Genomic DNA, 27,816 nt, shown 5'->3' on the forward strand with positions numbered 1-27,816 from the left:
CCCCTTCACACTGTGCTCACAGTCACTGTGTAAAGTGTGCTTCCTCTGGATCAGTGTGGGCAGTGTCCAGTTACAGTGTATACTCCCCTCACTCTGCCCCCTTCACACTGTGTTCACAGTCACTGTGTAAAGTGTGCTCTCTCTGGATCAGTGTGGGCAGTGTCCAGTTACAGTGTACACTCCCCTCACTCTGCCCCCTTCACACTGTGTTCACAGTCACTGTGTAAAGTGTGCTCTCTCTGGATCAGTGTGGGCAGTGTCCAGTTACAGTGTACACTCCCCTCACTCTGCCCCCTTCACACTGTGTTCACAGTCACTGTGTAAAGTGTGCTCTCTCTGGATCAGTGTGGGCAGTGTCCAGTTACAGTGTACACTCCCCTCACTCTGCCCCCTTCACCCTGTGTTCACAGTCACTGTGTAAAGTGTGCTCTCTCTGGATCAGTGTGGACAGTGTCCAGTTACAGTGTACACTCCCCTCACTCTGCCCCCTTCACACTGTGTTCACAGTCACTGTGTAAAGTGTGCTCTCTCTGGATCAGTGTGGGCAGTGTCCAGTTACAGTGTACACTCCCCTCACTCTGCCCCCTTCACCCTGTGTTCACAGTCACTGTGTAAAGTGTGCTCTCTCTGGATCAGTGTGGACAGTGTCCAGTTACAGTGTACACTCCCCTCACTCTGCCCCTTCACACTGTGTTCACAGTCACTGTGTAAAGTGTGCTCTCTCTGGATCAGTGTGGGCAGTGTCCAGTTACAGTGTACACTCCCCTCACTCTGCCCCCTTCACACTGTGTTCACAGTCACTGTGTAAAGTGTGCTCTCTCTGGATCAGTGTGGGCAGTGTCCAGTTACAGTGTACACTCCCCTCACTCTGCCCCCTTCACACTGTGTTCACAGTCACTGTGTAAAGTGTGCTCTCTCTGGATCAGTGTGGGCAGTTACAGTGTACACTCCCCTCACTCTGCCCCCTTCACACTGTGTTCACAGTCACTGTGTAAAGTGTGCTCTCTCTGGATCAGTGTGGGCAGTGTCCAGTTACAGTGTACACTCCCCTCACTCTGCCCCCTTCACACTGTGTTCACAGTCACTGTGTAAAGTGTGCTCTCTCTGGATCAGTGTGGGCAGTGTCCAGTTACAGTGTACACTCCCCTCACTCTGCCCCCTTCACACTGTGTTCACAGTCACCGTGTAAAGTGTGCTCTCTCTGGATCAGTGTGGGCAGTGTCCAGTTACAGTGTACACTCCCCTCACTCTGCCCCCTTCACACTGTGTTCACAGTCACTGTGTAAAGTGTGCTCTCTCTGGATCAGTGTGGGCAGTGTCCAGTTACAGTGTACACTCCCCTCACTCTGCCCCCTTCACACTGTGTTCACAGTCACTGTGTAAAGTGTGCTCTCTCTGGATCAGTGTGGGCAGTGTCCAGTTACAGTGTACACTCCCCTCACTCTGCCCCCTTCACACTGTGTTCACAGTCACTGTGTAAAGTGTGCTCTCTCTGGATCAGTGTGGGCAGTGTCCAGTTACAGTGTACACTCCCCTCACTCTGCCCCCTTCACACTGTGTTCACAGTCACTGTGTAAAGTGTGCTCTCTCTGGATCAGTGTGGGCAGTGTCCAGTTACAGTGTACACTCCCCTCACTCTGCCCCCTTCACACTGTGTTCACAGTCACTGTGTAAAGTGTGCTCTCTCTGGATCAGTGTGGGCAGTGTCCAGTTACAGTGTACACTCCCCTCACTCTGCCCCCTTCACACTGTGTTCACAGTCACTGTGTAAAGTGTGCTCTCTCTGGATCAGTGTGGACAGTGTCCAGTTACAGTGTACACTCCCCTCACTCTGCCCCCTTCACACTGTGTTCACAGTCACTGTGTAAAGTGTGCACTCTCTGGATCAGTGTGGACAGTGTCCAGTTACAGTGTACACTCCCCTCACTCTGCCCCCGTCACACTGTGCTCACAGTCACTGTGTAAAGTGTGCTCTCTCTGGATCAGTGTGGGCAGTGTCCAGTTACAGTGTACACTCCCCTCACTCTGCCCCCTTCACACTGTGCTCACAGTCACTGTGTAAAGTGTGCTTCCTCTGGATCAGTGTGGGCAGTGTCCAGTTACAGTGTATACTCCCCTCACTCTGCCCCCTTCACACTGTGTTCACAGTCACTGTGTAAAGTGTGCTCTCTCTGGATCAGTGTGGGCAGTGTCCAGTTACAGTGTACACTCCCCTCACTCTGCCCCCTTCACACTGTGTTCACAGTCACTGTGTAAAGTGTGCTCTCTCTGGATCAGTGTGGGCAGTGTCCAGTTACAGTGTACACTCCCCTCACTCTGCCCCCTTCACACTGTGTTCACAGTCACTGTGTAAAGTGTGCTCTCTCTGGATCAGTGTGGGCAGTGTCCAGTTACAGTGTACACTCCCCTCACTCTGCCCCCTTCACCCTGTGTTCACAGTCACTGTGTAAAGTGTGCTCTCTCTGGATCAGTGTGGACAGTGTCCAGTTACAGTGTACACTCCCCTCACTCTGCCCCCTTCACACTGTGTTCACAGTCACTGTGTAAAGTGTGCTCTCTCTGGATCAGTGTGGGCAGTGTCCAGTTACAGTGTACACTCCCCTCACTCTGCCCCCTTCACCCTGTGTTCACAGTCACTGTGTAAAGTGTGCTCTCTCTGGATCAGTGTGGACAGTGTCCAGTTACAGTGTACACTCCCCTCACTCTGCCCCTTCACACTGTGTTCACAGTCACTGTGTAAAGTGTGCTCTCTCTGGATCAGTGTGGGCAGTGTCCAGTTACAGTGTACACTCCCCTCACTCTGCCCCCTTCACACTGTGTTCACAGTCACTGTGTAAAGTGTGCTCTCTCTGGATCAGTGTGGGCAGTGTCCAGTTACAGTGTACACTCCCCTCACTCTGCCCCCTTCACACTGTGTTCACAGTCACTGTGTAAAGTGTGCTCTCTCTGGATCAGTGTGGGCAGTTACAGTGTACACTCCCCTCACTCTGCCCCCTTCACACTGTGTTCACAGTCACTGTGTAAAGTGTGCTCTCTCTGGATCAGTGTGGGCAGTGTCCAGTTACAGTGTACACTCCCCTCACTCTGCCCCCTTCACACTGTGTTCACAGTCACTGTGTAAAGTGTGCTCTCTCTGGATCAGTGTGGGCAGTGTCCAGTTACAGTGTACACTCCCCTCACTCTGCCCCCTTCACACTGTGTTCACAGTCACCGTGTAAAGTGTGCTCTCTCTGGATCAGTGTGGGCAGTGTCCAGTTACAGTGTACACTCCCCTCACTCTGCCCCCTTCACACTGTGTTCACAGTCACTGTGTAAAGTGTGCTCTCTCTGGATCAGTGTGTCCAGTTACAGTGTACACTCCCCTCACTCTGCCCCCTTCACACTGTGTTCACAGTCACTGTGTAAAGTGTGCTCTCTCTGGATCAGTGTGGGCAGTGTCCAGTTACAGTGTACACTCCCCTCACTCTGCCCCCTTCACACTGTGTTCACAGTCACTGTGTAAAGTGTGCTCTCTCTGGATCAGTGTGGACAGTGTCCAGTTACAGTGTACACTCCCCTCACTCTGCCCCCTTCACACTGTGTTCACAGTCACTGTGTAAAGTGTGCTCTCTCTGGATCAGTGTGGACAGTGTTCAGTTACAGTGTACACTCCCCTCACTCTGCCCCCTTCACACTGTGTTCACAATCACTGTGTAAAGTGTGCTCTCTCTGGATCAGTGTGGGCAGTGTCCAGTTACAGTGTACACTCCCCTCACTCTGCCCCCTTCACACTGTGTTCACAGTCACTGTGTAAAGTGTGCTCTCTCTGGATCAGTGTGGACAGTGTCCAGTTACAGTGTACACTCCACTCACTCTGCCCCCTTCACACTGTGTTCACCGTCACTGTGTAAAGTGTGCTCTCTCTGGATCAGTGTGGGCAGTGTCCAGTTACAGTGTACACTCCGCTCACTCTGCCCCCTTCACACTGTGTTCACAGTCACTGTGTAAACTGTGCTCTCTCTGGATCAGTGTGGGCAGTGTCCAGTTACAGTGTACACTCCCCTCACTCTGCCCCCTTCACACTGTGTTCACAGTCACTGTGTAAAGTGTGCTCTCTCTGGATCAGTGTGTCCAGTTACAGTGTACACTCCCCTCACTCTGCCCCCTTCACACTGTGTTCACAGTCACTGTGTAAAGTGTGCTCTCTCTGGATCAGTGTGGGCAGTGTCCAGTTACAGTGTACACTCCCCTCACTCTGCCCCCTTCACACTGTGTTCACAGTCACTGTGTAAAGTGTGCTCTCTCTGGATCAGTGTGGACAGTGTCCAGTTACAGTGTACACTCCCCTCACTCTGCCCCCTTCACACTGTGTTCACAATCACTGTGTAAAGTGTGCTCTCTCTGGATCAGTGTGGACAGTGTCCAGTTACAGTGTACACTCCCCTCACTCTGCCCCCTTCACACTGTGTTCACAGTCACTGTGTAAAGTGTGCTCTCTCTGGATCAGTGTGGGCAGTGTCCAGTTACTGTGTACACTCCCCTCACTCTGCCCCCTTCACACTGTGTTCACAGTCACTGTGTAAAGTGTGCTCTCTCTGGATCAGTGTGGACAGTGTCCAGTTACAGTGTACACTCCCCTCACTCTGCCCCCTTCACACTGTGCTCACAGTCACTGTGTAAAGTGTGCTCTCTCTGGATCAGTGTGGGCAGTGTCCAGTTACAGTGTACACTCCCCTCACTCTGCCCCCTTCACACTGTGTTCACAGTCACTGTGTAAAGTGTGCTCTCTCTGGATCAGTGTGGGCAGTGTCCAGTTACTGTGTACACTCCCCTCACTCTGCCCCCTTCACACTGTGTTCACAGTCACTGTGTAAAGTGTGCTCTCTCTGGATCAGTGTGGGCAGTGTCCAGTTACAGTGTACACTCCCCTCACTCTGCCCCCTTCACACTGTGTTCACAGTCACTGTGTAAAGTGTGCTCTCTCTGGATCAGTGTGGACAGTGTCCAGTTACAGTGTACACTCCCCTCACTCTGCCCCCTTCACACTGTGTTCACAGTCACTGTGTAAAGTGTGCTCTCTCTGGATCAGTGTGGGCAGTGTCCAGTTACAGTGTACACTCCCCTCACTCTGCCCCCTTCACACTGTGTTCACAGTCACTGTGTAAAGTGTGCTCTCTCTGGATCAGTGTGGGCAGTGTCCAGTTACAGTGTACACTCCCCTCACTCTGCCCCCTTCACACTGTGTTCACAGTCACTGTGTAAAGTGTGCTCTCTCTGGATCAGTGTGGGCAGTGTCCAGTTACAGTGTACACTCCCCTCACTCTGCCCCCTTCACACTGTGTTCACAGTCACTGTGTAAAGTGTGCTCTCTCTGGATCAGTGTGGGCAGTGTCCAGTTACAGTGTACACTCCCCTCACTCTGCCCCCTTCACACTGTGTTCACAGTCACTGTGTAAAGTGTGCTCTCTCTGGATCAGTGTGGGCAGTGTCCAGTTACAGTGTACACTCCCCTCACTCTGCCCCCTTCACACTGTGTTCACAGTCACTGTGTAAAGTGTGCTCTCTCTGGATCAGTGTGGACAGTGTCCAGTTACAGTGTACACTCCCCTCACTCTGCCCCTTCACACTGTGTTCACAGTCACTGTGTAAAGTGTGCTCTCTCTGGATCAGTGTGGGCAGTGTCCAGTTACAGTGTACACTCCCCTCACTCTGCCCCCTTCACACTGTGTTCACAGTCACTGTGTAAAGTGTGCTCTCTCTGGATCAGTGTGGGCAGTGTCCAGTTACAGTGTACACTCCCCTCACTCTGCCCCCTTCACACTGTGTTCACAGGCACTGTGTAAAGTGTGCTCTCTCTGGATCAGTGTGGGCAGTTACAGTGTACACTCCCCTCACTCTGCCCCCTTCACACTGTGTTCACAGTCACTGTGTAAAGTGTGCTCTCTCTGGATCAGTGTGGACAGTGTCCAGTTACAGTGTACACTCCCCTCACTCTGCCCCCTTCACACTGTGTTCACAGTCACTGTGTAAAGTGTGCTCTCTCTGGATCAGTGTGGGCAGTGTCCAGTTACAGTGTACACTCCCCTCACTCTGCCCCCTTCACACTGTGTTCACAGTCACTGTGTAAAGTGTGCTCTCTCTGGATCAGTGTGGACAGTGTCCAGTTACAGTGTACACTCCCCTCACTCTGCCCCCTTCACACTGTGTTCACAGTCACTGTGTAAAGTGTGCTCTCTCTGGATCAGTGTGGGCAGTGTCCAGTTACAGTGTACACTCCCCTCACTCTGCCCCCTTCACACTGTGTTCACAGTCACTGTGTAAAGTGTGCTCTCTCTGGATCAGTGTGTCCAGTTACAGTGTACACTCCCCTCACTCTGCCCCCTTCACACTGTGTTCACAGTCACTGTGTAAAGTGTGCTCTCTCTGGATCAGTGTGGGCAGTGTCCAGTTACAGTGTACACTCCCCTCACTCTGCCCCCTTCACACTGTGTTCACAGTCACTGTGTAAAGTGTGCTCTCTCTGGATCAGTGTGTCCAGTTACAGTGTACACTCCCCTCACTCTGCCCCCTTCACACTGTGTTCACAGGCACTGTGTAAAGTGTGCTCTCTCTGGATCAGTGTGTCCAGTTACAGTGTACACTCCCCTCACTCTGCCCCCTTCACTCTGCTCCCTTTGTCCTCTGTACACGGAATGATGCGATGAACCTGATGCCATCAGCATCTGTAAGATTGAAGCATTTTTCCAGATTGGTGAATGATGTGGACTGGGAACGCCTCCGTTGCCAGGACCGTGCTGATGGTGGCGAATGCACCGATCCGGCCATGTTTGTTGTGAGCTGTGACCATCTCGATGGAGAATGGAAACCCAGTCCGCGTGTGGCACACGTTTATTTTCCGTGTGTCATTGGAGTGACAGTGGCGTGTGTCTCCAGCTAACTTTGACACAGCAAGGGGCATTGTAGACGTGTTTCCAAAAAAACTATGTCTGCTGCAGACACTGCATTGGGTTTTTCAACGCTGTTGGATGAAGTCTGTGCAGGATTTGATTGCGAGTTCAGAAGTGGATTGAAATTGCTCAGTAACCTGGCTGGACAGAGAAGCCAGGCGACCACAGTAGGCTCTTCCACACTTCTTGACCAACCCAAACCTTTCCTTCCCCCGCCCACCCCCAACTTATATTGTTAGCTTTTTTTTTAACCAACCTTTCCTGAAGGCGTGTTACTTTATACGCTTGTCGTCCTGCCAATTCCAGTGAATGCCACGCTAAAGAGGAGGTGTAAACTCTGTGCCAGGAATATCCCGTGGCATCATATTGCCTCGCCTGAGAAGCTGAGAGCTCTGGGCATCATGCCAGTCATGTCTGGGGTTGTATTTCCCATCACTGAAGCCCAGGATTTTGTGTGTCCAATTCAGCACAGCCCAGTCCAAAGATGTGCCGGTTGTAGGTAGATTGCCCTTCGTGTCCAAAAAGGTTAAGTGGGGTTACTGGGTTACGGGGATAGGGTGGAGGTGTGGGCTTAAGTAGGGTGCTCTTTCCAAGGGCCGGTGCAGACTCGATGGGCCGAATGGCCTCCTTCTGCACTGTAAATTCGCTGATAACCACCTGAGCAAGGAGAGTGTTTTTTCCGAGGGAGAAAGATATACTTGCATGTCACAGGGGACATTATAGCTGTACTAATTTGTACCTGGTATTATCACTGCAGAGACCAGGCTACCACAATGGGGAGTGTCCCCTAACGATCGTGCCCTCTGACCCTCCCACTCTGGCATCTTTTGCACTCCTGACCTCTCGGGCCTGACCCCTGTGAACCCCCACTTTCTGCCACAGTGCATCGCGACTCTGACTCGGTGTAGCTCAGTCCCCCTTCAGTTGCCTCTCTGTGGGATCTTGTCAAAGGTCAATTGGAAATCCAGACAGGTCACCCTCCCCTTGACCCACCTTCGAAGAATTTAATGGGATTGCTCCACTGAGTAATGCTCTGCGGACCCAGGTTTCAATCGCCCCACTGCAGATGGTGAAATTTGAATGAAAGTCTGGAATTAACAGTCTAATGACGACCACGAAACCGTTGGCGATCGCTGTAAAAACCCATCTGGTTCACTAATGTCCTTTCGGGAAGGAAATCTGCCGTCCTTACCCGGTCTGGCCCACACGTGACTCCAGACCCCCGGCAATGGGGTTGACTCTTAAGTGCCCCTTTAAGTAGGGATGGGCGGGGTGGCACAGTGCTTAGCACTGCTGCCTCACGGCGCCGAGGTCCCGGGTTCGACCCAGGCCCCGTGCCACTGTCCGTGTGGAGTTTGCACATTCTCCCCGTGTCTGCGTGGGTCTCGCCCCCACAACCCAAAGATGTGCAGTAGGGATGGGCACAGCCCCCCCCCCCCCACACGTCCCATAAACAAATTTAAAAAAAAGAAATCTCCTTCTTAAGAAATGTCACGTAATATCCAACAGAGCTCGCGTGTACACATGTTGAAGCATAAAATACCCTGAACGGTATTGACAAGGTGGATGTTGAACGGGTGGGGGTGCGTCCAGATAAGAGGGGGCACAGTTTTTTTTAAGGTGAGGGGCCTGATAGGACGGAGATGAGGAGAACTCTTTTCTCGGAGAGGGGCGTGCGACCTTCGAACTCTCTGCCTCAGAAGGCGGTGGGAGCGGGGTGGCTGAGATGGGGGAACATGGAACTCCACGCAAACGTATCAGCCGCCATTTTATTGAATGACGGAGGAGTGGGGGGGGGGGCTGAATGGCCGACCTCTGACCCTAGTCGCCGTGTCGATTCGCGCACACTGGGCGCAGCCCTTTCATCGGCAGAAATTGCAAGGTTGACAGCGGGGGTCAGTTAAAGCTGCCCGCATTCCGGGCCTAAGATTCTTTCGGCCTTCCGTCATGGCAGTGCATGTAGTTGTTCAGCTTGACTGGCATTCCTGCTGTTTCCAAAACCCTGGAACTCCGAGGCAACGAGCTGCGTTCCTCTGAAGCCACGTCCGCGGAGGGAGCTGCGTGGTAACGGAAGCTGTCTGACGTGTTTGCTTGTTCACTCGTCTCTCACAAAGAGTGGAATGATTATATTTTACCAGCTGTGCGAGCTGTTAACCCCGGCAGCATTTGGGACGATGGGCATTCGGAAAATTACCCTCTCCGCCACCGGGCCAAATAAAAACGGGTTCGGCATTTTGCTGGTGTCTGGGAAGTTGGGGGGGTCGTTCAATTTCGTTGCCATGGAAATTTTCCTTCAACCACAAATTCATGGCGATACATTTGATGAATTGCGTTAGCATTTCTAAACATGCGATCCTGCCCATTTTCCGCCCTTTCGCCTTATATTTTCGATGATTGACCAGGGTTTTTGATCAGCACTAAACTCCAGCAGAATTGCCGATCCTATTCCACAGGCCCCGCGTGCCTCGCGAGCTGCTTGAGGCAATGCGCAGGCTCCGAAACGAACCCCGAGGCGTCTCATTGCCACTTCCATTGGGAATCTGAACTCCCAACCAACCCGAAGCTGAACTGCAGGAACGTTGGGGCTGACCGATTGGGCTGCTCATCATTTCTTTCCCCACCTGCGGGGCGACGCGGTGGTTAGCACTGCTGCCTCGCGGCGCCGAGGACCCGGGTTCGATCCCGGCCCCGGGTCACTGTCCGTGTGGGGTTTGCACATTCTCCCCCGTGTTGGCGTGGGTCTCGCTCCCACAACCCAAAGAAATGTGCTGGATAGGTGGGATTGGCCGCGATAAATTGCCCCTTAATTGGGGAAGAAAAACTTTGAATTTGAAAATAGAAATTTCCCCCACCTGCAGGACTATCTTTGGGCTTTATTCCCGAACATTCCTTGTGTCCAGAGCTCCATCCGGCAGCGGGGACAGGAGCTATTTAATATTCAGCGGGGGCATTTACGATGGACAATGTGATGAACCCCGCCAGGCCCAGAGGATCGAATGGGGGGGCGACCAGGAATCCCAGTGGAGCTGCTGTGGATAAAACGTGGCGGCCATTTTAATAGCCAAACAGGCGAGGATCGAGCTGGAGTTCAAAGTTGAATTTGAAGAGCCAGACACGAGCAAACCGTCTGTAACGGTCAGGGGATTAAAGCGAAACGAGATTGGTGTGAATTGCTGAGGCACAAGCTTGCATGGCGACCAATAACAGTGAGGTCTGGAGCAGGGACATGGCTCCGATTGTCGATGGAGTTGCTTTCCACAACTCCATGAGTGATTCGATGAGCTTGGGATGTGTCAGGTGCCAGATTAGAGAGATGGGGAAGGGCGGGATGGAATTTCCCAGCAGTGCGACCTCAGTGACCTGACGGTCAGTGGACTTGGTTCAGGGAAGGGTCAGCAGGAATCTTGGAAGTATAATCCCACTTGGCTGCTAATGCAGCCAGCCCCTCCTTCACGGACATTACCCATGAGATCCCGGTTCATCTCCCAGGTCCTGATTGTGACTGCTTTGCCACTTCCCAATCAACGCTGTTCTGTCAATCTCCTTCAACGCGATGCCCCATTGACAACGGTACAGATGATCATTCACCCCTGTGTTGGTAGAGAATCAATGATTGTGAACACCGAATTCGCTGACCAGATCAATGAATGGCAACGCGTTCCTGTGACCACATCAATTAAAACCGGAACCTTGTAGAATGGTCAATTTATTGCCCAAAGATAGACCTGCAGAATTCAACACCTTCCACATCTCCCAATGAAACCGATTGATTTAATGAAGCCTGGCGGTGTCGGAGGTCCCTGATGGTCCACCTCCCCTCTTTCCCCCCCCCCCCCCCCCCCCCCCCACTCCGTGTCATGGTTTAATACAGGTATGGCTTGTGACGATGTGCTCTGTCTGCTTGTCTAGGTTTCACCCCAGTGCAGGACGAGATGCTTTCGCCCGCTTCGCTGCATTATACGATGCCATCGCCGCTTCAAGCTGACCAGTTCTGGAGTGACGTCCCCATCGCACGCGCTGACAACGATTCCCTGATGGAGGTGTCAGAGGTCAACGTTTGGTCCTCGGCGGGGATGCCGCCTCTCGTTATCCCCGAAGACTCCTCCTTGGACTACAGCAAGGCGGATGAATCCCTCCCCGTCGAAGGATTGAGTTCCTTGAACCTCACCGAGGAGGACACGGTGGACTCGGACGCCTTCAATGGCCTGGTCGACTTGCTCGACAGCGAGGGGGCTCAGAGGTCAGAGGGCAAAGCTGGCGTGACAGAAGGCGAGAGTCCGGCCAAGCTGGCCCCGGACCTGAATTCCCAGAATGGCCTTTCTGTCGTTGCAGGGAAAGCAAAGACGCGGGATGGATGGGTGGGATCGCCCGTCCTGCGGAGGAAGACCACCGATTCCAAGTGGCTGGAGCAGAATGTGGACAGGTAAATGGGAAACTGGTTTGGGGCCTACTGAAATGTGCAAGGGAAGTTTCAGCAATGTTTGTAAGGGGGAATGTGCAGCTGAATGCAGTCGAGAGGATTTGGAGGGCGTGTAAACTTGCTGCCAATGATTCCCGCCTCCCGCGACGTTGGTTGGTGTCCCTGTCAAACTGATGGAGCATCCCAGTAAGTGGCAGTGTGAGCATTATCAAGGCCGAGGCAGTTTAAGGAGTGGGCAGCACGGTTGCACAAGTGGCTAGCACTGGCTTCACAGCTCCAGGGTCCCGGGTTCGATTCCCCGCTGGGTCACTGTCTGTGTGGAGTCTGCATGTTCCCCCCGCGTCTGCGTGGGTTTCCTCCGGGTGCTCCGGTTTCCTCCCACAGTCCAAAGACGTGCAGGTTAGGTAGATTGGCCGTGATAAATTGCCCTTGCTGACCAAAAAGGTGAGGAGGGGTCATTGGGTTACGGGGATAGGGTGGAAGTGAGGGCTTAAGTGGGTCCGTGCAGACTCGATGGGCCGAATGGCCTCCTTCTGCACTGTGTGTTCTATGTCGCAGAAGCATCTTCACCAATACATGAATAGGATGGGAACAGACGGGCCCTGGAAGTGTGGATTAGATCGGGCGGGCAGCACGGTCGGCACAGGCTTGGAGGGCCGAATGGCCTGTTCCTGTGCTGTACTGTTGTTTGTTCTTTGAGACAAGTGGCTCGCTGGCTTCCCGAGGCGGGGTGCGGTACGTTGAGTTTCATTCCGTCAGCAAATGGCCTGTTTCGCACACACTACTTCCTTTCATTTCCGTTTCCCCTCCGAGGCAGTTTCACCCCACTCCAGCTCCCCCACTGCCCGCCTGTCGTCCCCGCCTTTGAACCGCTGAGATTTCCCTTCCATTGACCCCCCCTCAGCTTATTTGCCCCCGGAGACCAGAACCCAGCATGACAGAAGATCAATTGTTTGGGGGGGTATCGGTGTAAGTTGGGTGCCCGTGGGTAGAAGCAGCCCCTTTGGTCATCCCGTTGACCGGGATGGAGTGGAAGTGCCCACCCATGGCAAGGCCTAACCTCGATTTGCCCATTTGGTGTTGGAAATTCTCCTCCGCCTGGGCAGGCAAGGAACAAAGAAAAGTACAGCTCAGGAACAGGCCCTTCAAGCCCGTGCCGACCATGCTGCCCAACTAAAAATAAAAACCTTCACTCAGTCCGTATCCCTCTATTTCCTCCCCATTCATGTACCCATCCAGATGCCTATTCAACGTTGCTGATGTGCCTGCTTCCACCACATCCTCTGGCAGCGCGTTCCAGGCACCCACCACTCTCTGCGTGAAACACTTACCCCGCACATCTCCCTTAACCTTTCCCCCTCTCACCTTGAACCTGTGCCCCCTTTGTAATTGACACTTCCCCACCCTTGGAAAAAGCCTCTGACTGTCACCTCTCTGCCTTCTTCGCTCCAGTGAGACGAGCCCGAGCTCCCTCAACCTTTCTTCATAAAACATGCCCTCCAGTCCGGGCAGCATCTTGGTAAATCTCCTCTGCACCCTCTCCAAAGCATCCACGTCCTTCCGAGAAGGAGGCGACCCGAACTGGACACGGTATTCCAAATGCGGCCTAACCAGGGCCTTCTAAAGCTGCAAGATGACTTCCCAACTCCTGTACTCAATGCCCCAATGTTGAGTGGGCAGTGCGTTGAGAATGTTTGCGCTGAAAGTCCCTGGAGCTGGTTTGGCCAACGGAACATGAGGAGGCCAAGACCTGACCTTCTCATCGTAAAGCGGCTCCCTGGCCAACACGGTTGGTCCTGAGCTCCTGACCCGACCCATGGGCCTTGTGACTTTCTTCCAACCTCCAGGAAAAGAGTTAATCGTGTCCCAATTTATCTTTCTTTCCAAGGTCCCAAGCGTTGCCTCACAGTTCCACCGTGACATTTCAGACAGTCCGTGAGGAGAGAGGAAGGGTGCCCGGCTTGGAGGGAACCTCCGGTGCTCCCTCGATCGCCGAGTCCTGGAAGCCCGGCTTTGTCATCTCGCAGAAGGAGGCCTGGGCCGAGGTGCTCGAGCAGCGGCCGGTGGAGAAGCTGCCTCTGGCCGGCAAGCTGGAGACGGGCAGGCTGCGGGTGACCGAGGAGAAGCTGGTGCAGCCGGTGCACGACCTGGCCCAGTTGAAATCGCTGCGTTACTTCGATCTGAAAGATCTGGAGAATCCCCTGGGCTTATCGTCAGCGTCGCGCGGGGCCACGGACCCCAGGAGCAGCTGGATCACTGTGGAAGAGGGAAGCGTGGGCTCCAGTGAGGAGGTGAGGAACTCCTTCCTGGTCTTCGTTTCGGGGGCGGGGGGGGGGGGGGGGGGTGGAATTGGGAGAGGAAACTGTGAAACAAGTCTTGTGCAGAGTCAATATCGAGACGTTTCTGGATGCAATTGACGGCTTGCCGTTCACCGATTGGGCAGGGTAGTGGCGGAGGGGGGAATACGATTGGCTCAATGTTGGCGACATTGAATAGCCCATCAGCACCCATTTTTCTGGCTCATTTGGGCAAAATGCGTCCAGCTCCAAAACCTTTGCGGGATCAGTTTCCCCAGGGAAGGAGGGAGGAGGAATGGGAGGAAAAGGGGAAGGAAACCAAGGAGAAACCTGGTTCCTCCTGATGGAATATTATTACAACCTATTAAGCGAATAACATGGGTGCAATTGTGTGAGGAATTTTAACCCCTTTTCAACACCGGGAGGTGTTCTACAAGGGGGCCTTCTTCAGCGCTGTGGAGTGGCTCTTATTTGTCCAAGGAAATTCCACCCACGTCAATCGCTGGAGTCGACCGTTTTCCACCTTTAGCTTGGGTGACCAAGTTGCCGTAGTCCCAGGTGGCCGTAGGCCGCTTTCCCCTTTGACGGGGGTAGAGCTGACTGGTGGTGGTTTAACCTGAGGGTCACCACACCTCAAGCGGGGCATGGGGGGGGGGGGGGGGGTGAATAACCTCCGCCGCGACGGAGATTGAAGCCCAGGTGTTGGCCTCGCTCTGCGTCACGGACCAGCCGTCCCGCCAACTGGACGGGCGACAGTCGGAGCTGGAGCGAGGTAAATGCAGGGAAGTTACCTCGCTGCCCATTCTTGCCCCGTGTCTGTCAGCTGAAAGCTGAGATCCGCTGCCGTGGAGCCGACCTTGACAGTGAGCGAATGCCCAGCAGCCATTGCTGAGCCTCGTGAAGCAGTCGGAGGGGAATGGCCGGGAGGGGGGACAGGTGACGGTGAGGAGTACAGGCCAGGCATTTTCAAAGTCGGGGTCGCGACCCGCGTGCGGGTGTGGGGAGGGTCGCGGAGCCACCCGTCATGACTGTGCAGATTCGGGCACAAAAGCCGACTTTTAACACTGCCGGCTGCGAGCGGCCTTCAAAATGACGGCCACAACCACATTTTAAAAATGTGGGCGCGCTGCGCATGCGGTCTGCTCATTGGTGCGCACCAATGAGCGGACATGCAAGCTCAGTACACCTGCATTTTTAAAATATGTTCACGGCCGCCATTTTGAAGGCCGCTCGCAGCCGGCAGTGTTAAAAGTCGGCTTTTGTGCCCGAATTTGCGCAACCAGAGACGCAGGAGAAGATTTTATTTTTAATTAAATGTAGTGTTCCTGCCTGAAGGGCTGGCAGAGAACAGGTCACCCCCACCCCTCGAACGTCGACGTCACGGGCTTTGGGCGCGATTGCGATTCCTCCATTTTGTCAGCAGCAAACCAGGTGAGAGAAAATGGTGGGTCGCGAAGGTCGGCCGGCGAGGGTCGCGGAGGTCGGCCGGTTGGTGAAAATGGGTCCCCGGGGAAACAAAGTTTGAAAAGCCCTGGTTGAGACCTTACCCACACAATTCGGCCGCCCGGCACTGGCTGTGAAGCAGGTCAGAGGTCGCTCATCGGCAGGAAGTTGCTTGTTATCCGCTCCGAGCCCAGGTCGGCCAGCTCTGGGCCATTAATAGATTGAGAAAACCAGGCCAAATGAGGAGCTGCCCTCTTCACACCTCAGTGTGAAGGACGGGAACGTGATCCGACTGTCCCAGTCTATAACGCCGTTTCCAAATATAAGCTCAAGCTGGGCCTGCTGGGTAGCTGTCCCCTCCCCCCCCCGCCCCGATCAGCATTCTGACAAGACATCCATGTAGTTCCAAAGGGGAAAAGCGGGCCGCCACGAGTCCTGGCTGAAGAGTGAGATGTGGGGGGGGGGGGGGGATAGACTCGGCAGCGAGGCGCAAGAAGCAAGTGCATGTTCCTGGGGCGTACCAAACGGGCGCAGAATCAACTTGCCCCACAATCTTGGTTCGCCCACTGTGCCCGCCCAGCTTCTGCCCGGTGTGTCCCGGTTCCGGTGACTGGGGGGGGGGGGGGTGGCGAAGACAGTTTAGAGTCAACCACGGCGGCACCGTGGTGAGCACTGCTGCCTCACAGCTCCAGGGTCCCAGGTTCGATTCCCCTCTGGGTCACTGTCTGGGCGGAGTCTGCACGTTCTCCCCCGTGTGTGCGTGGGTTTCCTCCGGGTGCTCCGGTTTCCTCCCACAGTCCAAAGACGTGCAGGTTAGGTGGATTGGCCGTGATAAATTGCCCCTCAAGTGTCCAAATAGGGTTGGGTGGGGCTACTGGGTTACAGGTGGAGGGCTTGGGTAGGGTGCTCTTTCCAAGGGGCCGGTGCAGACTCGATGGGCCGAATGGCACTGTAAATGCTATGAAATCTCTGATCCTCCCCGTGCAGCCCAATTCTCAGGTAGACAGCTTGCAGCGAGCCCTGTACCTGGAAGCTGCTGCTCAGGACACATTGACCAGCCTGTTGAGTGAGCTGCACCGACACCCATGTCGTCACTTAGACGGAACGAATGTATTTTTAGTCCTGTGGGAATCCACCGAGGAACACGTTGACGTTTATAGCGCAGCGACATTAATAGCGTCTGGGTATTTAGGGACAAAAATCTTTATCCATTTGCAAATGAGATAAATCAGGAACATGTGTATGTGGAGCCAACACTCCAGATGGTGAGACCCACTGGACAGGATCTGTTCGGCAGCACATCTGGGCAGCGGGTCAGTCCCATCCCTTGTTCTCCCTGCCTTTCCTGTCCAAACGCTCCACCCGGATTCAGTTTCAGGGGAGGCAAAGGAGTTCGGGAAAATCGCGCTCCCAGCAAAAGACACATTTTTTTTTTTTTTTTCATGAATTTAGAGCACCCAATTCTTTTTTCCAATTAAGGGACAATTTAATGTGGTCAATCCACCTACGCTGCACATCTTTGGGTTGTGGGGGTGAGGCCCACGCAGACACGGGGAGAATGTGCAAACTCCACGCGGACAGTGACCCAGAGCCGGGACGAACCCGGGTCCTCGTTACCTCAGGCGGCGGTGCTAACCCACTGTGTCACCGTGCCGCCCTGCGAGAGACACATTTAAACATGCCATTTCTTCACCGGGTACATCAGGACAGCAGCCAACCTCGGCATGAGGCTTACTGCTGGATAACGGCAGCTCGCCGTCTCTGGGGGAAGAGAGATAGCGCTGGCATGACGCCAGTTGTATTCACCATGTCGAACAAAGATAAGATGCGTGACTGGAGAGAGGGAAACTGGGGAAGGAATCAGTGCACATTTCCCATTGGTCCTGCTTCTCACCACATGACACAACGTGAGCTGGGAAGCTGCATCGCTGTGTGTCACAGTGCGGCCCAATGGAGACTGACTGAAACCTGTGCTCCCTTGGCCCAATTTTCACCCACGCTATATCCAGCCTGCCGTTAAGCCGACACTTGGTTTTTATTCCCCCGTGTATCACCGGGAAGGTGGGGCGGCTGGGGAGAGGGGATTGGTCCGTAATCTATTAAAGAATCTCACCATCACACATTCCACCTCATAATGTTTAAAACGTTATATCCCCCAATGCGCGACAAGGTGCGTGTGTGTGTGTGTGTGTGGGGGGGGGGGGGATGTGGGTCTGTGAGAGACGGGTGACTGTGTGTGTGTGTGTGTGTGAGAGACGGGTGACTGTGTGTGTGTGTGTGTGTGTGTGTGTGTGTGTGAGAGACGGGTGACTGTGTGTGTGTGTGAGACGGGTGACTGTGTGTGTGTGTGTGTGTGTGTGTGAGAGACGGGTGACTGTGTGTGTGTGTGAGACGGGTGACTGTGTGTGTGTGACAGACGGGTAACTGTGGGTGTGAGTGTGTGTGTGTGTGTGAGACGGGTGACTGTGTGTGAGACGGGTGACTGTGTGTGAGACGGGTGACTGTGTGTGAGACGGGTGACTGTGGATGTGTGAGAGATGGGTGACTGTGTGTGTGTGTGAGAGACGGGTGACTGTGTGTGTGTGAGAGACGGGTGACTGTGTGTGTGTGTGTGAGACGTGTGACTGTGGGTGTGTGTGAGACGGGTGACTGTGGGTGTGAGTGTGTGTGTGTGTGTGTGTGTGAGACGGGTGACTGTGTCTTTGTGTGTGTGAGAGAGACGGGTGACTGTGGGTGTGAGTGTGTGTGTGTGTGTGTGAGACGGGTGACTGTGTGTGAGACGGGTGACTGTGGATGTGTGAGAGATGGGTGACTGTGTGTGTGTGTGTGTGTGACGGGTGACTGTGTGTGAGACAGACGGGTGACTGTGGGTGTGTGTGAGAGACGGGTGACTGTGTGTGTATGAGACAGGTGACTGTGGGTGTGTGTGATGGGTGACTGTGTGTGTGTGACAGACGGGTGACTGTGTGTGTGTGAGAGACGGGTGACTGTGTGTGTGTGTGAGACGTGTGACTGTGGGTGTGTGTGAGACGGGTGACTGTGGGTGTGGGTGTGTGTGTGTGTGTGTGTGAGAGAGACGGGTGACTGTGGGTGTGTGAGAGATGGGTGACTGTGTGTGTGTGTGTGTGTGTGACGGGTGACTGTGTGTGAGACAGACGGGTGACTGTGGGTGTGTGTGAGAGACGGGTGACTGTGTGTGTGTGAGACAGGTGACTGTGGGTGTGTGTGATGGGTGACTGTGTGTGTGTGACAGACGTGTGACTGTGGGTGTGTGTGAGACGGGTGACTGTGGGTGTGAGTGTGTGTGTGTGTGTGTGTGTGAGACGGGTGACTGTGTGTGAGACGGGTGACTGTGGGTGTGAGAGATGGGTGACTGTGTGTGTGTGTGTGTGACGGGTGACTGTGTGTGAGACAGACGGGTGACTGTGGGTGTGTGTGAGAGACGGGTGACTGTGTGTGTGTGAGACAGGTGACTGTGGGTGTGTGTGATGGGTGACTGTGGGTGTGTGTGATGGGTGACTGTGTGTGTGACAGACGGGTGACTGTGTGTGTGTGTGAGACGGGTGACTGTGTGTGTGGGTCTGTCTCTCAGTGTGCAGGGATGTGGGGGTTAGGTGGATTGTCCGTGCTGAATTGCCCCTCAGTGAGCTGGGATGTGGGGGTTAGGTGGATTGGCCGTGCTGAATCGCCCCTCAGTGTGCAGGGATGTGGGGGTTAGGTGGATTGTCCGTGCTGAATTGCCCCTCAGTGAGCAGGGATGTGGGGGTTAGGTGGATTGGCCGTGCTGAATTGCCCCTCAGTGTGCAGGGATGTGGGGGTTAGGTGGATTGGCCGTGCTGAATTGCCCCTCAGTGAGCAGGGATGTGGGGGTTAGGTGGATTGGCCGTGCTGAATTGCCCCTCAGTGTGCAGGGATGTGGGGGTTAGGTGGATTGGCCGTGCTGAATTGCCCCTCAGTGTGCAGGGATGTGGGGGTTAGGTGGATTGGCCGTGCTGAATTGCCCCTCAGTGTGCAGGGATGTGGGGGTTAGGTGGATTGGCCGTGCTGAATTGCCCCTCAGTGAGCAGGGATGTGGGGGTTAGGTGGATTGGCCGTGCTGAATTGCCCCTCAGTGTGCAGGGATGTGGGGGTTAGGTGGATTGGCCGTGCTGAATTGCCCCTCAGTGTGCAGGGATGTGGGGGTTAGGTGGATTGTCCGTGCTGAATTGCCCCTCAGTGAGCAGGGATGTGGGGGTTAGGTGGATTGGCCGTGCTGAATTGCCCCTCAGTGTGCAGGGATGTGGGGGTTAGGTGGATTGGCCGTGCTGAATTGCCCCTCAGTGAGCAGGGATGTGGGGGTTAGGTGGATTGGCCGTGCTGAATTGCCCCTCAGTGTGCAGGGATGTGGGGTTAGGTGGATTGGCCGTGCTGAATTGCCCCTCAGTGAGCAGGGATGTGGGGGTTAGGTGGATTGGCCGTGCTGAATTGCCCCTCAGTGAGCAGGGATGTGCGGTTAGGTGGATTGGCCGTGCTGAATTGCCCCTCAGTGAGCAGGGATGTGGGGGTTAGGTGGATTGGCCGTGCTGAATTGCCCCTCAGTGAGCAGGGATGTGGGGGTTAGGTGGATTGGCCGTGCTGAATTGCCCCTCCGTGTGCAGGGATGTGGGGGTTAGGTGGATTGACCGTGCTGAATCGCCCCTCAGTGTGCAGGGATGTGGGGGTTAGGTGGATTGGCCGTGCTGAATTACCCCTCAGTGTGCAGGGATGTGGGGGTTAGGTGGATTGGCCGTGCTGAATTGCCCCTCAGTGTGCAGGGATGTGGGGGTTAGGTGGATTGGCCGTGCTGAATTGCCCCTCCGTGTGCAGGGATGTGGGGGTTAGGTGGATTGGCCGTGCTGAATTGCCCCTCAGTGTGCAGGGATGTGGGGGTTAGGTGGATTGGCCGTGCTGAATTACCCCTCAGTGAGCAGGGATGTGGGGGTTAGGTGGATTGTCCGTGCTGAATTGCCCCTCAGTGTGCAGGGATGTGGGGGTTAGGTGGATTGGCCGTGCTGAATTGCCCCTCAGTGAGCAGGGATATGGGGGTTAGGTGGATTGTCCGTGCCGAATTGCCCCTCCGTGAGCAGGGATGTGGGGGTTAGGTGGATTGTCCGTGCTGAATTGCCCCTCAGTGTGCAGGGATGTGGGGGTTAGGTGGATTGTCCGTGCTGAATTGCCCCTCAGTGAGCAGGGATGTGGGGGTTAGGTGGATTGTCCGTGCTGAATTGCCCCTCAGTGAGCAGGGATGTGGGGGTTAGGTGGATTGGCCGTGCTGAATTACCCCTCAGTGTGCAGGGATGTGGGGGTTAGGTGGATTGACCGTGCTGAATCGCCCCTCAGTGTGCAGGGATGTGGGGGTTAGTTGTGGATTGGCCGTGCTGAATTGCCCCTCAGTGTGCAGGGATGTGGGGGTTAGGTGGATTGGCCGTGCTGAATTACCCCTCAGTGAGCAGGGATGTGGGGGTTAGGTGGATTGGCCGTGCTGAATTGCCCCTCAGTGAGCAGGGATGTGGGGGTTAGGTGGATTGACCGTGCTGAATCGCCCCTCAGTGTGCAGGGATGTGGGGGTTAGGTGGATTGTCCGTGCTGAATTGCCCCTCAGTGAGCAGGGATGTGGGGGTTAGGTGGATTGTCCATGCTGAATTGCCCCTCAGTGTGCAGGGATGTGGGGGTTAGGTGGATTGGCCGTGCTGAACTACCCCTCAGTGTGCAGGGATGTGGGGGTTAGGTGGATTGGCCGTGCTGAATTGCCCCTCAGTGTGCAGGGATGTGGGGGTTAGGTGGATTGGCCGTGCTGAATTGCCCCTCAGTGAGCAGGGATGTGGGTGTTAGGTGGATTGTCCGTGCTGAATTGCCCCTCAGTGTGCAGGGATGTGGGGGTTAGGTGGATTGGCCGTGCTGAATTGCCCCTCAGTGAGCAGGGATATGGGGGTTAGGTGGATTGGCCGTGCTGAATTGCCCCTCAGTGTGCAGGGATGTGGGGGTTAGGTGGATTGGCCGTGCTGAATTGCCCCTCAGTGAGCTGGGATGTGGGGGTTAGGTGGATTGGCCGTGCTGAATTGCCCCTCAGTGTGCAGGGATGTGGGGGTTAGGTGGATTGTCCGTGCTGAATTGCCCCTCAGTGAGCAGGGATGTGGGGGTTAGGAGGATTGGCCGTGCTGAATTACCCCTCAGTGTGCAGGGATGTGGGGGTTAGGTGGATTGGCCGTGCTGAATTGCCCCTCAGTGTGCAGGGATGTGGGGGTTAGGTGGATTGGCCGTGCTGAATTGCCCCTCAGTGTGCAGGGATGTGGGGGTTAGGTGGATTGGCCGTGCTGAATTGCCCCTCAGTGAGCAGGGATATGGGGGTTAGGTGGATTGGCCGTGCTGAATTGCCCCTCAGTGTGCAGGGATGTGGGGGTTAGGTGGATTGGCCGTGCTGAATTGCCCCTCAGTGAGCAGGGATATGGGGGTTAGGTGGATTGTCCGTGCTGAATTGCCCCTCAGTGTGCAGGGATGTGGGGGTTAGGAGGATTGGCCGTGCTGAATTGCCCCTCAGTGAGCAGGGATGTGGGGGTTAGGTGGATTGGCCGTGCTGAATTGCCCCTCAGTGAGCAGGGATGTGGGGGTTAGGTGGATTGGCCGTGCTGAATTGCCCCTCAGTGTGCAGGGATGTGGGGGTTAGGTGGATTGGCCGTGCTGAATTGCCCCTCAGTGTGCAGGGATGTGGGGGTTAGGTGGATTGGTCGTGCTGAATTGCCCCTCAGTGTGCAGGGATGTGGGGGTTAGGTGGATTGGCCGTGCTGAATTGCCCCTCAGTGTGCAGGGATGTGGGGGTTAGGTGGATTGTCCGTGCTGAATTGCCCCTCAGTGAGCTGGGATGTGGGGGTTAGGTGGATTGGCCGTGCTGAATTGCCCCTCAGTGTGCAGGGATGTGGGGGTGAGGTGGATTGTCCGTGCTGAATTGCCCCTCAGTGTGCAGGGATGTGGGGGTTAGGTGGATTGGCCGTGCTGAATTACCCCTCAGTGAGCAGGGATGTGGGGGTTAGGTGGATTGGCCGTGCTGAATTGCCCCTCAGTGTGCAGGGATGTGGGGGTTAGGTGGATTGTCCGTGCTGAATTGCCCCTCAGTGAGCAGGGATGTGGGGGTTAGGTGGATTGTCCGTGCTGAATTGCCCCTCAGTGTGCAGGGATGTGGGGTTTAGGTGGATTGGCCGTGCTGAATCGCCCCTCAGTGAGCAGGGATGTGGGGGTTAGGTGGATTGGCCGTGCTGAATTGCCCCTCAGTGAGCAGGGATGTGGGGGTTAGGTGGATTGGCCGTGCTGAATTGCCCCTCAGTGAGCAGGGATGTGGGGGTTAGGTGGATTGGCCGTGCTGAATTGCCCCTCAGTGAGCAGGGATGTGGGGGTTAGGTGGATTGTCCGTGCTGAATTGCCCCTCAGTGAGCAGGGATGTGGGGGTTAGGTGGATTGGCCGTGCTGAATCACCCCTCAGTGAGCAGGGATGTGGGGGTTAGGTGGATTGGCCGTGCTGAATCACCCCTCAGTGAGCAGGGATGTGGGGGTTAGGTGGATTGGCCGTGCTGAATTGCCCCTCAGTGTGCAGGGATGTGGGGGTTTGGTGGATTGGCCGTGCTGAATTGCCCCTCAGTGAGCAGGGATGTGGGGGTTAGGTGGATTGGCCGTGCTGAATTGCCCCTCAGTGTGCAGGGATGTGGGGGTTAGGTGGATTGGCCGTGCTGAATCGCCCCTCAGTGAGCAGGGATGTGGGGGTTAGGTTGCGGGATTTAAGCGATCTCTTTGAACAAGCTTGCGGCTGCCTGTTCGAATGTTTCCATCCGCAGCTTGGTGACGGCCCTCCTGTGGAAACACCTTCTGGCGGTTTACCAGGCTGACGGTGCTACGCAAATGCAAGTTGTTGTCGCTAAAGCGGAACATTATACCCCCCCCCCCCCCCCCGCCACCGAGCGTCCCCTGTGCTGTCTGGAGGGCTCCTTCCTCTCAGTCCGGCTGAAGGCCGCTCAGCAGTTGTTACCGGGTGTCGGATGTCCTGGGAATATTTCCCATGTGCTGACGGTGGGGCGGGGGGGGTGGAGTGATCGGGGAAGGGTCAGGTGCCGGAGCCAACAGTGCGGGAGCACCTCCGATTACCCTGCGCAGCTGTGTCCGAGCTGTCTTCAGTCGCCATGCGGAGACAGGATGCTGACACTGCTCAGCGAGTTCCTCATCAGCCTGGTGCTGCTTGGCTTCTTTCTAGTCAGCTGTCAAAATGTCTTTCAAATCGTCTCGGGCACTGTGCAATTTGTGCTGAAATATATCCACCAGGAGTTGGACAAGGAGTTGGGAGAGAGCGAGGCCAGTTCCGACGATGAGGAGATTGTCACCACCAGGATCACCCGGCGGAGGCTGATCGTCAAGGTAGTGTCTGGGGTGCAGAGGCCCCTGCCTGGTTCCTCCGCTTCTTAAATGCCCTGCACGGGTTTGAGACTCTGCCCTGCTGTTCACCCTGTGTGTACTCGGGGCCGATCTGCTAATTCAAGCCGGTCTTTATATAGCCTGCTGTGTGTGTGTGTGTTAGCTGGACTGCATGTCAGTGGAAAGGTATGTGTGCAGACTTCAACCCCTGCGGATCATCAGCAACGGCCTGTGTGGTTTGGAGAGGCAGCACTAACTAACGGGTGATTTTGTGCATGTGGGGGGGAAGCTGCTTCCATTGTCCGTGTGTTGTTGCTGGCACCAAAGTCACGCCTTCACGGTCAAAGATACACGTAGAATGTCTGTGCGGAGTCTGCGTGTTCTCCCCCGTGTCTGCGTGGGTTTCCTCCGGGTGCTCCGGTTTCCTCCCACAGTCCAAAGCTGTGCGGGTCAGGTGGATTGGCCATGATCAATTGCCCTCGGTGTCGAAAAGGTTAAGTAGGGTTGCTGAGTTATGGGGATAGGGTGGAGGTGTGGGCTTAAGTGGGGTGCTCGTTCCAAGGGCCGGTGCGGACTTGATGGGCCGACTGGCTTCCTTCTCCGCTGTAAATTCTCTCGTACCTCAAGGACCCCAAACGTGAAGGTTCTCCCAGATCCTGCGCTACCTCCTGCTGGAGGAAGTGTGAAGGCCACATCTGTGGGGTTTGGGGATTGAAAGCTAACCTGGAGAGGGACCGGTTAGCAGGCTGCGGGTTCACCATGACAACGGTTCCACTGGAGAGAGAGCGAGAGAGGGGGGGGTCTCCGAGTGCATGAGCATGGCTGTTGGTTTGTGGTGTTTCAAATTCATGTTAACTGAGTGCCGACCCTGAACTTTGCTTTCACTGCGATTTGCAAGACGCTCTGAACAGGGACAGCGAGGTCAACAATTACCCTCTTCAGGCAGCGAGTGGACATTGGACAATATGGCAGGCTGATTGGAGGGTTAACATTGTGCTCAAGACAAAGCTGCTTCCGACTGATACTGCGGTTATGGTGTAAATGTACAGAGTGCCTCACACACCCATTGATAGAAACGCTCCCTGGTACAGGGCGACACAGTGGTTAGCACTGCTGCCTCACAGCGCCAGGGTCCCGGGTTCGATTCCCAGCTTGGGGCCGCTGTCTGTGCGGAGTCTGCACGTTCCCCCGTGTCTGCGTGGGTTTCCTCCGGGTGCTCCGGCTTCCTCCCACAAGTCCAAAGATGTGCGGGTTAAGTGGATTGGCCGTGATAAATTGTCCCTTAGTGTCCAAAGATGTGCGGGTTAAGTGGATTAGCCATGCTAAATTGCCCCTTAGTGTCTAAAGATGTGCAGGTTAGGTGGATTGGCCATGCTAAATTGCCTTAGTGTCTAAAGATGTGCAGGTTAGGTGGGTTGGCCATGCTAAATTGCCCCTTAGTGTCTAAAGATGAGCAGGTTAGGTGGATTGGCCATGCTAAATTGCCTTAGTGTCTAAAGATGTGCAGGTTAGGTGGGGTTGGTAATGACGGGGATAGGGCAGGGGAGTCGGCTCTTGCACGGGTCAGTGCAGACTCGATGGGTCGAATGGCCTCCTCCTACACAGTAGGAATTCTATTCCAGGGATTTATGTCGGAGTAATAGGAATGAGCAGGAGAGGTAAAGCATGGATATTCCTGTGCCTGGATTGGGTGAGTGGCATTGGGAGCTTTGTGTTGTACTCATGCACAGGATTCCGACTTGAAGAGTTTGGGAAACTACAAACCCGGAGGCATGTCTATCTAACGGGCAAAAAGGCTGCCCTCATGCAACGTGCAAATGGTTTTTGCAATTGTTGTCACAACAGCACGGTGGTTAGCACTGTGACTTCTCCGCTCCAGGGTCCCAGGTTCGATTCCCGGCTTGGGTCACTGTCTGTGCGGAGTCTGCACGTTCTCCCCCGTGTCTGCGTGGGATCCCTCCGGGTGCTCCGGTTTCCTCCCACAGCCCAAAGATGTGCGGGTTGGGTGGACTGGCTGTGCTAAATTGCCATTAGTGTCCAAAAAGGTTAATTGGGGTTACTGGGTTAAGGGGGATGGGATGGAGGAGGTGTGCGCTTGAGTGGGGTGCTCTTTCCAAGGGCCGGTGCAGACTCGATGGACCGAATGGCCTCCTTCTGCACTGTAAATTCCATGATTCAACTCGCATCTGTCAGCAGGGATCTCCTCGCCAGGTCCCAAGGCAAACCAATCGCTCAGTTCTTGTTCTGGGTTTTTGCATGATTGTGATTTGCATTTCTAAGAAGCTGAGCGGGGAATGCAGTCTCTGGTTTGGTTAGTGAAGTGTGGAGTTACTGTTTTGCATTATCGCCGGGAATGAACACTGGAAAGTGCAAAGACTTTGAGATGTGGGAAGAGAGCAGGGCAGTGTGAGTAATTTTGGGTGGTAGTTGCAAAGACACAGAGGTCTCCTTTATTCCGATCCCGGACTAAACCCCAACAGTCGCTCGGATGCCAGACACAAAGCCCACTATTAATTTGTAAGATTGTGAGGAAAGAATACTTCACTCCAGGCGTGATTCCAATCGCAATTAGGGGTGGGGTATGTTAAAAGAAACTTTATTGTTCACGAATACTTCAAACTTTAACATCACAAAGAAAAACAACCTTTAGTTACCGGTTAAGCAATGTGTTAAACGTAGTAGCGCAGTGGTTAGCACAGTTGCTTCACAGCTCGAGGATCCCGGGTTCAATTCCGGCCTTGGGTGACTGTCTGTGCGGAGTCTACGCGTTTTCTCCGTGTCTGCGTGGGTTTCCTCCTGGTGCTCCGGTTTCCTCCCACAGTCCAAAGATGTGCAGGTTAGGTGGATTGGCCATGATAAATTGCCCCTTCGTGTCCACAAAAGGTTGGGTGGGGTTACGGGGACAGGGTGGACGTGTAGGCTTAGGTAGGGTGCTCTTACCAAGGGCCGGTGCAGACACGATGGGCCGAATAGCCTCCTTCTGCTCTAAATTCTAAATTCTATCATTCTATGAACAGAACAATGAAACGCTCCTATCTGCTATCTTTTATTTCCACTCAAACAAAACCCATCTCGAGTCACAATCCACATTTAAATACAGTTAGCAGATCAAGGAGTACTTGCTGCAAAGAGATGACTTGGATAAACCACTTTGAGAGAGAAATCCTGCAGGAAACAACTTGCAGATTCTTGCCTGTGCTAAACGACTGTTTAAACTGCCAGCTTTTCTGGAACGTTCTATTTGCAGGCAAAAATCTTTTTCAACAAAACTGCTGGGAGTGTAGCTGCTAGTCTATTGGCAGACGGATCGAAACTCAACTCCAATTCCAAAACTGTTTAGCCCCGGCTCCTCCCATTAACTACATAATTTTACTTCGCGGGTTACCTACAGATTGCCAAATTCAACTTCAGTGTCGCTGAAAACATTACACAGGCAGTCGAAGCTTTTCACATTGCATTTCTCAGGACGGATGCAAGAATGCCAAATTTCAAAGGGAGTCACAATTAATGGATGGAGCCCACAAAGATGCGTAAGGAAATTCTTCCATGAATAATGCGCTATTTCAGTGCTGGGTCGTCTCAAACAACACTTTGGAGAGAGTACAGAAAAGGTTCACCAGGATGCTGCCTGGTATGGAGGGGATTAACTATGAGGAGAGATTGAATGAACTGGGATTGTTCTCCCGAGAGAGACGGAGGCTGAGGGGGCGATCTGATAGAAGTTTATAAAATTATGAGGGCACGAGGGGACATAGCTTTAAATTGAGGGGAGATAGATATAGGACAGATGTCAGAGGTAGGATCTTTACTCAGAGAGTAGTAAGGGCGTGGAATGCCCTGCCTGCAACAGTAGTGGACTCGCCAACACTAAGGGTATTCAAATGGTCATTGGATAGACATATGGACAATAAGGGAATAGTGTAGATGGGCTTTCGAGTGGTTTCACAGGTCGGGGCAACATCGAGGGCCGAAGGGCCTGTACTGCGCTGTAATGTTCTATGTTCTATGTATAGGTAGGGTGAACAGTTGGAGGCTTTTTCCCAGGGGAAAAATTACAAGGGGGCACAAGTTCAAGGTGAGGGGCGGATAGGTTCAGTGGAGATGTGCGGGGGAGGTTTTTTTACACAGAGGGTGGTGGTGGCCTGGAATGCGCTGCCAAATGAGGCGGTTGAGGCAGATACGTTAGCGACCTTTCAGACCTATCTGGATAGACACATGAACAGACGGGGTAGAGAAGGATACAAGCGGTTGGTTTAGATAGGACACGTGATCGGTGCAGGCTTGGACGGCCGAAGGGTCTGTTCCTGTGCTGTCTTGT

General features: G+C 54.3%; 1 protein-coding gene across 1 annotated transcript in view; it reads left to right on the plus strand.

Moving 5' to 3' along the window:
• LOC140396945 (ankyrin-1-like) overlaps positions 1-27,816 on the plus strand; it is a 660,380-nt gene that overhangs the window by 617,533 nt on the left and 15,031 nt on the right. The window contains exons 41-43 of the mRNA XM_072485893.1: positions 10,836-11,349; positions 13,235-13,637; positions 23,409-23,501. Of these exons, the coding sequence (XP_072341994.1) occupies positions 10,836-11,349; positions 13,235-13,637; positions 23,409-23,501 (1,010 nt within the window). The remainder of the gene's footprint in view (positions 1-10,835; positions 11,350-13,234; positions 13,638-23,408; positions 23,502-27,816) is intronic.

The sequence above is a fragment of the Scyliorhinus torazame genome, chromosome 20, assembly GCF_047496885.1.
Source record: "Scyliorhinus torazame isolate Kashiwa2021f chromosome 20, sScyTor2.1, whole genome shotgun sequence".
In the NCBI taxonomy this organism is placed as follows: Eukaryota; Metazoa; Chordata; class Chondrichthyes; order Carcharhiniformes; family Scyliorhinidae; genus Scyliorhinus; species Scyliorhinus torazame.